Raw genomic sequence first — 13247 nt, 5'->3', positions numbered from 1 at the left:
CATACCTCAGACCCAAGTTGAACTCCTCAGGCGCCACATGCAATGAAATTATATATTTGAGCCTGAAGGAAGTGATCAATTGTCAGAATCTTGAAAACACCAGCAAAACTCCAGCACAGATTAGGTTTCAGACAATTCGATAGAACATCTTTCAGCAAATTAATAATTGACAGACAACAGCGGTAAAATCAACAGAAACCCAATACATGCAAAGTTCACATTTCTATCAAATGGATCAAAATATAAATTAAGTAATTGATATCTGAACAAAAAGATAATCTATCACAGAAGAAGCTTTCCAAAAAGTGAGTTAGGATTACATCATTTCCTTGTGGTACCTTGATGGATGTGTGTTCCATCCAATTATTTTTTTTGATACCAATTTCCCAATTCCCAAAATTACTAATATGTTATTATAGTCGCAAAATAAGTAAAGAAAATTCTCCGTATTGCACATAATGCCCCCACGATACAGGCGTGCGCAAACCTATAGTATTAAGTGCGACCATTTTTCAAAACCTTTGGAGCATTGGGCAAATCTGAAGCGCTGTGTCTAGATCGCACTCTTCTCAACGATTTGGGCCTCCTTTAGTCTACAAAAACAAATTTTACATAGGGTTAGCAGACTTCATACCAAGCGGTGTAGAATTTAATCTGGGAAAAACGTACGCCCAATGTTTTCACGCATTCTGCCTCGTGCTTTGAAAGATATCCAATATAAGTGTATGGTCGCTTACAGTATCTACACTCCAAAGTCAGGGGCCCTGAAACAAAGCCAAATCTCCTGAGGTCGTCAGCATTTTCAAGGGATATATAAATATAGAACACCGGGTATGTTGGGAAGAAGAGACTCGCCTTCTCGATGAGTACAAGAGGCAGCGTGCTTTTGAAAGCTTATCTGGCTTTTACACTTTCGATTGCCTAAGAGAGAAAAAGAAGGATTTGGATTTCAGCGGATCCACAAAGTAAAGACCATAGCACCTAAAGTTGACAAACAGTTTCGGCACCTGACCGAGACATTTGAACGATTCATGTTAGAATTTCAGCACCCCGTAGGTTCTCGCATTTATCACGAGAAGAGATTGAAGAATCAAAAACGAACCTGAACTCTTCTCCCGATTCCCGACTAGAGGATCCAGGAGGAAAAATGTAGTTGGAGGTAGATGCAATGGGTCTGCGGGCAGAGAGGTCCGAAGTTCTTTCCCGCCTATCATGGGCAGGCAAAGATGCCTCCGGGTACTGTCGAGCATAGTTCCCTCTGTCACTCAGATCAGTTTGACGAGGCCCATATTCTGATGATCTTCCGAACATTGTGGGCGAGGGACGAGTTGCCGGAAATTCTGATGAGGAGCTCCTCACCGTTCTCATGCGTATGGATTGCTCCGTCGAGGATTCATGATGTCTTGTCAATTCCGAAGGCATTCGTGAAGAAGATGACATCCCCCAAAGATGTCCTTCACTCTGAATACGCGGTGAAATAGCTCTCGTTGTAGAGCGCGAAGTCGTGGGCTCATTTAGCCAAGGGTAAGGTTCAGCATCGTCGTCAGGGCGAGAGAAAAACTTGCTCAATATGGCACGAGACGAGAGATCTGACGAGCCAGGTGGGTCAAGTTTGTTGTAAGAAGGACAAGTGGTAGTCAAGTAGTCCCGACGTTCATCAACTCCACTTGGACGTCTTGATTCGCCATTTTCGCTGGATGGAGGTCGTGGGGTGGGGACTCGGAGCGAAGTCAAACCCTGGAGTCCTGCATCATGTGAGAATGAATTTTTAGTCTACACATGGTCAACCATGAAGATTACGGTGTAAAAGAACATGAAGAGACCATATATGGTATAGAATTCATTAGAAAAAAGAAGCATCGATCATCCAACAAGCTCACCAGGAATTCTCATCTCACGACTCCCCACATCAGTGGCTTCATTCTGTCCGACTTGTTGGGATCGAAAACGATCACGTCCTGATGGAGTCAACGACCTACTATAGCCCGAAAGAACGTTAAATGGACAAAACACCCAATCAATAAAAACTTTCAGAAAAGAGTTCAGAGAAACAGAAACTGTAATTTTTTTAAAAGAGCTGATATTTTAGGTGTGCAAGGACGATTTTCTAAAAACAAAGATGTGTCTCATAGACTCACCGCGAAGACATTGAAATGAACCTCTAAGCTTATCGAGGATCGAAATCGAGTAAAGATGTGAGTGCAACTCTGCTTATAACGTCCATCAATACATCGGATCAGAAAGGTGTATGCATTCCAAACAAACAAAGAATGCTGCGTCAGAAGAGCATCAGCTGATTACCGAGCAAATGCATCGGTACACCCGTGAAACGTGAAAACCAGTCTGTTGGAATAAGGTAAGAGTGGATCAAACATACCGTACAACATGGTCGTGATCCGACGACTGCTTGTCGCGAAGACTAAACTTTTTACAGTACCTGAGTATAAGAAGCGAGTAAGTTATGATCCTACCTGAGGTACATAAATAAAACAGACTTTCTGGATCGATATGAAGAGAATCTTGTACGGAGTTGGAGCCAATACTCCAGGATCAGTCCACACAGAGAAATGCGGAAATTGCCGGCAGAATGGAACCGGTGTCCTAATGCCACTTGTATAACAGAGTGTACGCGATTTCTTGGCTCTTGTTGCACGACATCCTGTGATGTCATTATGTACATCAGTCCAATCACCGAGCGGAACAACATACGCAGTGAATTGGTCCACGTTGCTTGTATCGTTCGCATCCAAAGTCGGAGCATTGTCAAACACGGCACATACGTTTAGGGGGATTTTAGCTGCTTGCAGATACATACTATTTGTAAAATATAAACTTATTAAAGTTGATCTAAAATAATGTTCAGCGAGCGAGCCGCATATGACAGGTTGTTCACCCTTTTTCACCAGATCAACGATATAAATGAGCATACATAGACTTAAGAACCATATTTCGGGGCTGAGCCGGTGTGAAACTCCCGACGCATTTCGCGAGGCGAGTGTGGGACTTCATTAAGTTTACATTGACTGCTACCTACTGCTACGCGGACAATTTGCAAATACAGAACTGCAAAAATTGTTGGAGAAATCTCAATCTCGCTATGTGGTGTATTCCAGTGGTGCACTCTTATGCACAATTAGAGTCTTTCTTGAAAAAAGTAAAAAGATTGTGGGCGCTGATCCACCTTCTTTGAGTAAAATTTGTGATTTTGTGATGAGAACATGTGGATAGTGCTTCCACCAGATGTACAATAATCAACATGTAACGGCTTTTCACCAAGTATTGTAGCTTCATTCTGAAATTAAACTGATAACTGCCCAATGCTCTCTACAGTCGAAGTATGTATCAGCTTCTTTTGTCCATGAATCCACGACACGGGGTAGAAGTTGACAGGACAAAACAGCAAGGTCCTGTGAAAGTTGAGACTATGATCTGTTGGAGTGACACCTTCAATATGAAGATACATTTGTTTTTGAAGGACACATTTCACCCGCTTTAAGTGACCGATGCTTCTGCTTAGTAAGCTCCTCTACATTAGCAAACGCTCGGTCGTGCCTTCAAGGCAGTCATATCATCAAAAATGGTGTCCTTTCTCGTATATACGCGTTAGAAACCGAACTCATGCGCGATATCTTCCCAGAAGTTAGCTACTCTGGATGCATTCTCAATATCTCCTTGGTTTTGAGCACGATGAAATGGTGTGAAATGTCGACGTCAAGGATCAACCATTGCCGTCGTCTGCGTCAAGACATTCCGTTTTGAATGTACACCTTGCTGGGCTTGTTTCGGGAACAGCCAACTCCATCGCAAAAGCTATACGTACTCGGCATTAAACCTCACGATCATCTATGTCGCTTGAGAGCATGTATACTCAGATATATCTGTGTTTCGAAGGTTGCGCGCGCATTCTCGAACCCCACCCGAAACCTCGTTTGTTGCTCGGCGAGGAATTACGTCGTAGCTGCGCCTGACACTGCTTGCGGCGGAAGAACACGGTTGATATTCGGCTCTGGGCCGTCCGAACACCACAAATAGCAATGGTATCCTGCTTCATGATCTATCGACCTTGTCATGAAGATGTTCGACACGGTGCGCAAGACGTCGTACTCGTCTATCCCGAAGTTTCGTACAGAAGATGACTAAGATTGAACTGCTTTATTAACCATTCAAGGGGTAACCAAATACCTGGATAGAGATAGCGTGCAATTTTCCACACATATCATGAATTGATGCTTCAAGGATTTCTCAATCCGACGATTGGATTCATCATTGGTATACATAACGTGATTGAAGCTGCCGTCGGGGTTTTCAGAAACTTGAGCGTAATGGTTTTCAACGTTTCGGAGGGAATCTACCCAGATCTATCCGATGTGGCTTCACCGAAAAAGCACAGACACACCCGTGGCCCTACGGATACGAGAGCCTTTCATGCTACACTGTTTGCGGATTTCAGCCATTGTACGGATCGGCAGGTCATACTGACAATGAATCTCAATGAGCCAATGCCAGTCCCCGCTACTGACGGAAAGGTGATCGAGAAGCCTTTCGGGAACTACATCATCGGATAATGCCGAGGAGCTCCACAAAATCCTCTGTGGGGAACGAGCCACGCGCGTACCTTCAGTAAGCCCGTGACCAGTGTTACGGATGCAGAAGATCCACAAGAATTGAATTTGTAAGAATCGACTGTAGTTCTCAGACAAACGATGAATATGATGTATCTAACAATCGCAAGTCCGACTGTAGTCTCAACAGGAGAGGACTGTAGGAAGATGTCCGCAGGATACGTTCCATAGCCAAAATTTAGATGACATGGATGTTACGTTAGATCTCAGATATCGACACGTCGAGTCACGTTTCATATCAGGCCACTGAACCGCCTTTCGAAGCACCGCACAGAACCCCGTGAAGGTCGTGAAGCGAGCGTCATGGAAACACTTGTCGACAGTACCTGTACTGGTGTACCAACATCCTAGAAGGCGACACCACTTGGCGTCTAGGGCCATACAGGCGTCAATGCGCAAAAGGGTATGAAGTCAAAAAAGTCTCCGATTCGTGATAACCCAAAGGTAGCGGGTGTCGACGCGTAGTTTTCGATGGGTTTTGGTATAGAGGCATTGGACGCCGCCGTTGAAATCGTGTTTGGATTTTTCATCATGACGAAGATGAGTGTTTCCTCGTGCTGACAGTCGGCCACCCACGTTGAAATTCGCCATCTGCAGTTTCATTCCGATATGTATCAATTTACTTGAGAGATAAGATCTCATGAGATGTGTGTAGGTGGGCGGGCGTGCAGTTATTTTGTTGAATTTTGAGTTTATCGGTTCATGAAGTAGTAATTAAAATTGATTGGATTTTCCTGGATTTTCACGATGAGTTAATTTTTGGAGTTGATGATCGAACAGAGTACATAGTGCAGATCAGTGCAGATCAGTGCAGATCATCTTTTTCTTTCATCGGCGGCTGAAAGTGGTATCGCAATGACTCACAATAAACTCTTCAAACCTATCCGCTTCTGGTTTATTGCTTGATTTTCTGCGGTCTTCCCCGGTCAGGGTCTCGAGCGTGTGCTCATTTATTCGAATGAGGTACGATCAAGACCCCGGAGAGCTGTTATCGAAGTGCATGATGTGATTTTTTTTCCCTACATTACACACACTTCAGCACAGTTCACCTTCATAAAAACTTGACCGAATCTCTTGCTCCTACCTCACCGATGTTTAGCCAGGAGCAAAACAGTTTGTTGAGTTTGAAGTCCATACCCACAAGCGTGAAGAGTATTTAACGTGATGTAGAGGCTGTGAAATACACAGCAATTCACAGCGAACATAAGAAAATAAAGGAATTGTATTGGCGCGAGGTTTGGGACAGACTTAGAGTTTTCAACAAACGCTACTGATTTAACGTAGGACGGCCCCGGAGGGTCTGACTCGAAATTGCAGAGAGAAATGCCGAAAGCCCGATGGGGTGGCTACAATTAAGATAACGAAGTCCCCCAATCAGAGGGTGGGACGGTGGGAGAAAAAATTTCTAACAAGATTTTTAAGCTACTAAGATGTTTATTGAGAGAAACGAGAGCTAAAAACCGTTGAGAATGAAATTGGATGATACAATTATTAAGAAGTAATAATGTAGAAAGAGAGGAAAAGAACAACCGGAAACCACAGGTGAATCAATTAAAGAAGAGATAGCAGAATGGTTGCTGTGCTTGAAAACCGTGGTTTAGTAAGTTCTTTCGGAAATCAGGTGACGCGTCTTTCCCGAAAAATCACAGCGTCTTACAAAGCCTTCCCGCCTACCCCGATTCCTGTGAGTTAAAACATTCGTCCCAACTACCAATCTTTTACATCATGCACCTCTACAGGAGCTCTCTAGGGTCCTGTAAAATCTACCTGGGACTGGGCGCGATAGGAAGGCTGATAATCAAAAGAAGCCAACAGAATTACCCATCCATTCACCAAAAGGATCATCGGCGCTCTATTTCGCAGCCGAGCTGAGCCTGCAATACATGGACTCAACCTGACTCAACCCTACTCGACTTGCAGGCTTCCGCCAATGGGCATTTGTACAAAGGCTCCAGGTTAGCCTTTCGAGAATATTTTACCACGCTCTGCCACGTCTGTCTTTGGTTGATTGCACTTGATCTTTCCACTACCTGACGTTCACATCTTCGTAACAATTTTAGAGTCAAGCTACATCAAAGTTTGACTCGCAGCTTCGAAAATTGGCTGGAGAAGAGAGCTTGTAATCAACTAAGAGTCGATTGATATAGCTTTGGAACTTAAGACATTCTACACGCTCAGGAAAGGACATTGGAATGGATAGTGTTTCGGGCAGCAGCAAAACAGCGCAAGGAAAATATCACCCCCTGGGATTTCTGGGTCGTCCGGTAAACGAAGTCGACCTATTGAATTCTAAAAAGTACCTTTGTACCGAGTTTCACGAGTACATGAATCACATCGTATTAGTAGAGTAGTGACCTCGTAATTTTCTGCCGGCTCAACTCCTCTGATACCCATTCAAGTGATCGGGTCACTAATGGTAGATGATTCTTCACCCCTGTCAAAGGATAAACTTATTTTACAAGGTGTTCAGCTTCGATCACTAATCATGAACATGAATGGACTCGACGCTACGTTTTGGAAAGGGTATGAAAATCTCAAAAGATTCAATTGCTTTTTTTGTTTTACTGGATTGCTTCGAAACGCCATGATAGGGTATGATCCTCGTAATCGTTACTATGTATATGAACTGGCTCACGCCTTCCTGAAGTAGGTACTGAACAACAACTTGACAAGTGTATATAAACTCCAGTGTCACTATCCCCTGTCTCATCGGAATGAATCTTTTTGCTAACAAAGGCTCTCCCCCAGGACGATAGAGTTTCCTTGAGGCGCCTACAAAGACTTGATTGATAGTCGTTGGACTCTAGGAGTCGAGTAGAGTGTTGTGTTGGTAGATCGATGAGAACCACAGCGCCAATTCACATTCGAAGTACATAGATGTCTGGTACATATGAGCTTTTGGAGGCTTTTGAAAGCTCTGGCTGCAGGGAATCTGACCTCTTTCTCTGATCGTCAGTGTCTGCACATCTCTTCTCTCTCAGTCTCAAACTTCACTATGTTGATGATCTCTACGTACATACATACATATATGCGGTCCGAAGGCTTCAAATCTCGTCGACTACATGAGATTATATAGCGATCATTTAGTCCTAATTTCACAAGTTCGACTCGTTGAAGGGGAATCAAATGTGTGATACCATAAGTTGACGATATACGCTTCATTTGGTAATTATACGAATGACTGCTCGTCATCTCATGGAGAAGCTCGACATTCCATAATGACATTTGTGAATGTTGTGTTCTTCACCATAATGATGTACCAAGTGAAGTCTTGTCTCATTTCAAATGAGCATCATCTGTTTGATTTTGGAATACCGTATACTGTTCCTGCTACATTTCGCTCCTTGCAAACATGTACATCTCCTTGTGTATGATTCGTTCATCGCGGTGCATTGTCGTCGAGATTTTCTTCACTAGCAGTCAGAGTCAATCCAATGTCAGGATTGCAAATGAGCTAACGCTCATTCTTGCGCCCATGTCGAGTATCTGTGTTACCACAACATCAATTGGCCTTTTGACGTCTGAATCCACCCAGGAGCCTTTTTATTGGGTATTTTCCTAATGAAGTCAAGTTTGCAATGCTTTTTGAGAAGTTTTGAAGGTCTAAATGGTACAATAGGAGTCAGACACAACTCGAGGTCTTTACTTTTCAATCACCGCGTCGTAGTTCGGAAGGTTCATGTCATAATTCAAGTCATGATCGACTCATTTTACACGCTCATTCGAGGCAAAACAATTGATATCTGGACAAACGGGCGAATTCGAGTGTGAAGCCCATGGTTGAACTTGCACTAGTGGGATAGAAGATCAGATTCTTGACAACATTGAAAGATTTCTTGGAAGTCCTCCACCTAGAAGACGGATGAGCTGAAGAGTCAAGCCAAGATTTTTTATAGGAAAGACACCTACATAGAGAAATTAGCAAAGAAACAGAAGGTGTCATTGATGACCTCTCTGGTGGTGTGTTTCCCGGTGTGAATGTTTTGCAGAAAAGCCCCGTGAAATGGTAGATATTGCATTCTACAATTTGCCAAATGATGCAACTTATAGTTGGTCGAATGCGATGTGAGCATAGGCTTGAAAGTATTTTCACAATATCCCCCAAGGAATTTGAAAGCGAGAGGTTTGAGACGCATCTTGAATGTTCTGTGGTACTGTGTTGTTTGAGCTTGGTCCACGCTTCATAAACACATGTTGTGAACTGGGGATTTTGATTGTTTCCCATCAGCAATCATGTTTTGCAATATCACACAAGCCTTACATGCTCAATTGAATCTTGACCTGATGACATAGCCTGACTAGAAGTTGAACTCTGGAGGGGGTCCCAAAGGCATGTTCAGAATTCTTTACAGTACGTGCGCCTCAGCAAGATAAATACTTGTCTACATATCACACAATCCTCTTGTCTTTCTGAATACATAAATTTTGAGCTGAATTAGCAAGATAAGCTTGAATATGTAGCCATTTCCACATTCATGCCTCTTGACTGGTCATGAAGAGCCTGTAGAAGAATTGTGAAGCAGACATTTTGAGTGTGGGTAAAAATGAGTGACTAGCTGTTGAACAGCCGGTATCAGCCGAAACGGCTTCTTTCCCTGACCTGACCATAGTTCTGTTGAAAATGTTCGAAGTTCAGCGAGGTAAAAAATACAAATGTAGTTTCAACTTTCATCCTTCTTTGTTGGCTTGCATGAATTCAGCTTACAATTTTCTTGTTCATATTACATACTTGAGCACTTGATGATGTCATCCTCAATCGGTCAACCCCATCGACATCCTTTATCAGCTTCAACTCAATCGCAAATCTCTTCAAAACCGAGCTCGCCTTCAAATCGAACTTCTCATCATCATCAAATCAACTCATTATATCATTCTATCCTTTCATCATCATCGTCATCATCATCAACTACAAACATCTATCAGAATAATATGAGTCAAATAGCTAGTCCCACTAGTAATCATTATCCTGATAAAATCAACCCTAGATATGTTCGACTGTGTTGGATCGATTTCACGGGCATGGTTCGATGTCGTGTAGTTCATAAATCAAGATACGATAAGATGGTCAGATCACCTCCAGAATCTTTACTATCATTGCCTGCCTGTGTCATGGGTCTTGGTCATCATGATGAGCTGTCACCTGGTTTCGGCCCTGTGGGCGATCTTTATCTTCAACCGGATAAAATTTCATATCGCCCATTGACCTATGAGCCCGATCATGCAATGGCGATGTGTAGTCTCCTAAGGAAACGAGAGCCAGACTACTTTAGTGAAAATGGTCTCGATCAAGCTACCTTCACGCCTTACCCACTCTGTCCTCGGTTTATCCTCAGCTCGACCCTACAAGGGGGTGTGGTCGATTGCGGTATCTCTTATCTCGTTGGTTTTGAAATTGAAGTTGTTTTATTAGAGTCGATCGATCCTCTTGTACCTGTTGATGGAGGTCTTAAGAATCATGCTTGGAGTACTCATTCAAGTATGAGATCAGGTAAAGGCTCATTAGCGATGCACACTCGACCAAACGTTCAGAGTAAGCTCATATTCTCTTGAGAGCAGGTAGCAAAGGTTTAGCATTCATTCAAAGGGCAGTTGAATATCTCGAAGAAGCAGGCAAGTAGTCCATGATAATTCGGAAATCAACAGCGAATAATTGACATACATCTGAAGGCTTTTCACCTCGTTGAAAAATTAGGGATCGGAGTCGAACAATGGCACGCTGAAAGTGCGCCTGGTCAGGTAAGTAATTGGCCATAGAATCTCTATCTTATCACCACGCAAGCAATCTGTTCACTCGGGTCAACTGACCTATCCAACTGTATGCTTTGAATTTGTAAACGTGATTGACGCAAACACATCATCTTTTTTAGTATGAACTGGCGCTTGCTCCGCACGCCGCGTTTCAGTCAATCGATCAGTTGATTTATGCGAAGGAGTTGATATACAGTGTGGCAAATCAGATGGGCTTGAAGGCTACCTTTTCGCCTAAGCCATTCGCAAATTTTTGTTTGTTTGAGATGATTTGTTTTTATTTTCCGGATACTCAACCTGACGTGTTTCGTGATCAATGGGTTCGGTAAACAGGCGGTACTGGAGCACACATGCATATATCGCTGCACAGGCGCAATAAAGTACGTACGCACGGGTATCACTTTCCTCACACTCAGATCGTTTGGCTTTATGTGAGGTACCATGTACAGTGTCGCTTAACGCATGGCAAACTATCTGTTTGCTTTACCGTATGAATAGACGAGTCCACAATCACCCACCGGTTTGCTTGATCATGACTCGGTCATCTCTCCGTGTTTGCGACCGGGTGAGTGGGCTTTAACCGTGTGGCTCATACCATTTAAGTCTCGAGAGTAAAACCAACTTGACTTCCACAATTTTAATGTAGTCACTACGAGTCCCGCGCTCAATGTGATTGAAAGCCATTGGCTCGCAGGTGAGTTATGAACTTTTGGCGCCGGAACTGGAGATTGTTCGCTTTGAATGGTGTGATCATTGACCAGCTCGCAATGGTGCTCTGATGTAGGGGTCTTATTACACCTACCCGCAATCACCGCTTTTACTCAGCCGTCCACATTCTCATACGAGCGAGTAGGTGATGGTACCTGGTCAGGCGGCGTTTGGTCATGTTGGGGCACGGCAAATAAGTTAAGCCCTTATATTGCGGATCCCAATTTACCATCGATGCTCAGTGAACTATTCCCTACTGACATGTGTTTCATTGCATATGGTAGGGAGGCGCCTATTCGCCTCTGTACCTCCTCGGCTACGTCTAGTTCGACCGAAAAGCATTTTGAGTTGAAGACAGCAGATTTTACGTCGAACATATATCTTGCCCTCAGCGTGGTGCTAACTGCGGGCTTACTGGGAATTCGTCAGTAAAAATTCATCACAGTGTTCATGAGGAGCCCTAGTCAAGCCTGACATATCTGGCTGCAATTCAGAAACCCCTCTTGATTTAGTACAGACCGATTGTCGCGGTAAGTCTTCCTGAATTGATTCTGATGATGTCATTAGAGCAACTCGAAAGCTTACATTCAAAATTCATATACAACCACGACTATACACTTCTTTCTCTAGTCGACCCTGCAAAATTGACTACTCAGGAAAGAGAAGCCCACAAAATCACGACCTCATTACCACGGACGTTAGATGAAGCTTTGTCAGCGTTGGAGAAGGATACAACGTTGGCTAAAGCATTGGGTCAGGTTTTTGTGAGAGCTTACACCACGACCAAAAGAGTGAGCTACCCTCAAAAACCAGATCTCGGTGTAGGCTCGTCTGTAAATTCCCTGACGGGTTCCTTTTTGTCTTTTTCGGTGTATGTAGGCGGAAGCTGAACGCTACAAAGCTCTTCCGGCTGACCAACAACAGAGGTTCGCCTTGGAACATTATTGAGGGCAAAAACACAATGATCCTTCTCTGTTTCACAGCATCTAGCTTTCTTTTTTGACGCCATTCTGGATTTAGAATTGACGGATACCCACAGGAGGACTATTTGAGAGGCTACCACCCAGTCTCAGAGTGACTGCTGCTACACTTTTTTTTTGCTTTGATAGACTATTGATGCACACTTGCTTGGTTGCACACTAACCATGAGCCAAAATTAAGCAAATGATTGAGTTTGTTTTTTTCTTGTAGTTTATAATGGGTATAAGCCTCACAAAGCACTTTGCAAAAACGTTTTTGAAATCTAGTATACCTCATGGTTCTGTAATATTTGGTATTGGACCGCAATGGAAGTATTGTAATGCCAGTATCTTGATAATATGTTCAAGATGAAGTTGGATACCAGTCCAACTGAATGGTACTATATCTTTATTTTGGTAGCACAGTCTTGGAAAAAAACAGTATCAAATTCATTTCAACCATGTCTGGTGAGAAACAATTATTTGGAAAATTATGTTGGCTCAAATCAGACAAAGGTATTGTTGATTTAATTGATGACAGAATTCTCAAGATTCAGAATGTATATTAACACAGTTGAAGTTGTACCACCTTAAAATTGGGTCAGCAGGTGCTGTAATAACTGACAAGCTTGTAAGAGTGTTAAGCATGGTGGAATAATATTATAGAACAATAGCCGTGTCCAAACCAAACTGGGTTGCTAATGAAAAACCTGGTGCACCCAATTTTTGGCTGGGATCTGTCAAGAACTGTCAATAAATGTCAAATTGGTACACAAAGTTACCACCAGAAAAACAACTGGATGTACCAGTTTTTTTTTTGCAATCAGGTTAGGTTTGAGCATGGCTAATGCATAATGGTCTAGAAAATAGATGGCAAATAATTATTGATCATATATAGGGACATGCAACAAGAATGAAATTTTGAAAATAAACATTTGGACCTGTGGGCAGGCTGGCAGCACAAGTTTGGCCAGCCACATACTGTGGATATAATTTTGTCTCTTCTATCTACCACTAAGACTAGAATAAGGGGGAGCCTAACAGTATCAGACTTATCCTGAGAATCCCACACTCTGGGACTCTCTCTGAGAACACCAAAACGCTTCAGAAAATAAGGGCTTTCTGTACACCCAGTCCACGGTGTGGTCAAGACTGATGGCACTCCATAGTTCATTTGTACAGTGCACCATACCCTATATAAATGAGGATA

The 13247-nt window shown here is 43.0% G+C and overlaps 2 protein-coding genes across 2 annotated transcripts; one reads left to right on the top strand and one right to left on the bottom strand.

The window, feature by feature from the left end:
- Nucleotides 1–569: 569 nt before the first annotated feature.
- On the bottom strand, nt 570–2813 carry MELLADRAFT_93044 (uncharacterized protein; the record flags this gene model as incomplete). Its single annotated transcript, XM_007415923.1, has 9 exons — nt 570–593; nt 670–764; nt 829–921; nt 997–1007; nt 1103–1745; nt 1881–1958; nt 2139–2166; nt 2378–2419; nt 2472–2813. 9 exons carry the CDS (start codon nt 2811–2813, stop codon nt 570–572), a joined length of 1356 nt encoding a protein of 451 aa, XP_007415985.1.
- A 6549-nt stretch (nt 2814–9362) lies between these two features.
- On the top strand, nt 9363–12026 carry MELLADRAFT_93043 (uncharacterized protein; the record flags this gene model as incomplete). Its single annotated transcript, XM_007415964.1, has 10 exons — nt 9363–10152; nt 10315–10358; nt 10490–10625; nt 10704–10801; nt 10869–10935; nt 11017–11064; nt 11155–11502; nt 11573–11608; nt 11709–11869; nt 11958–12026. 10 exons carry the CDS (start codon nt 9363–9365, stop codon nt 12024–12026), a joined length of 1797 nt encoding a protein of 598 aa, XP_007416026.1.
- Nucleotides 12027–13247: the final 1221 nt, after the last annotated feature.

Source organism: Melampsora larici-populina (assembly GCF_000204055.1).
Source record: "Melampsora larici-populina 98AG31 unplaced genomic scaffold MELLAscaffold_55, whole genome shotgun sequence".
In the NCBI taxonomy this organism is placed as follows: Eukaryota; Fungi; Basidiomycota; class Pucciniomycetes; order Pucciniales; family Melampsoraceae; genus Melampsora; species Melampsora laricis-populina.
This window is presented reverse-complemented; position numbering and strand designations above follow the sequence as displayed.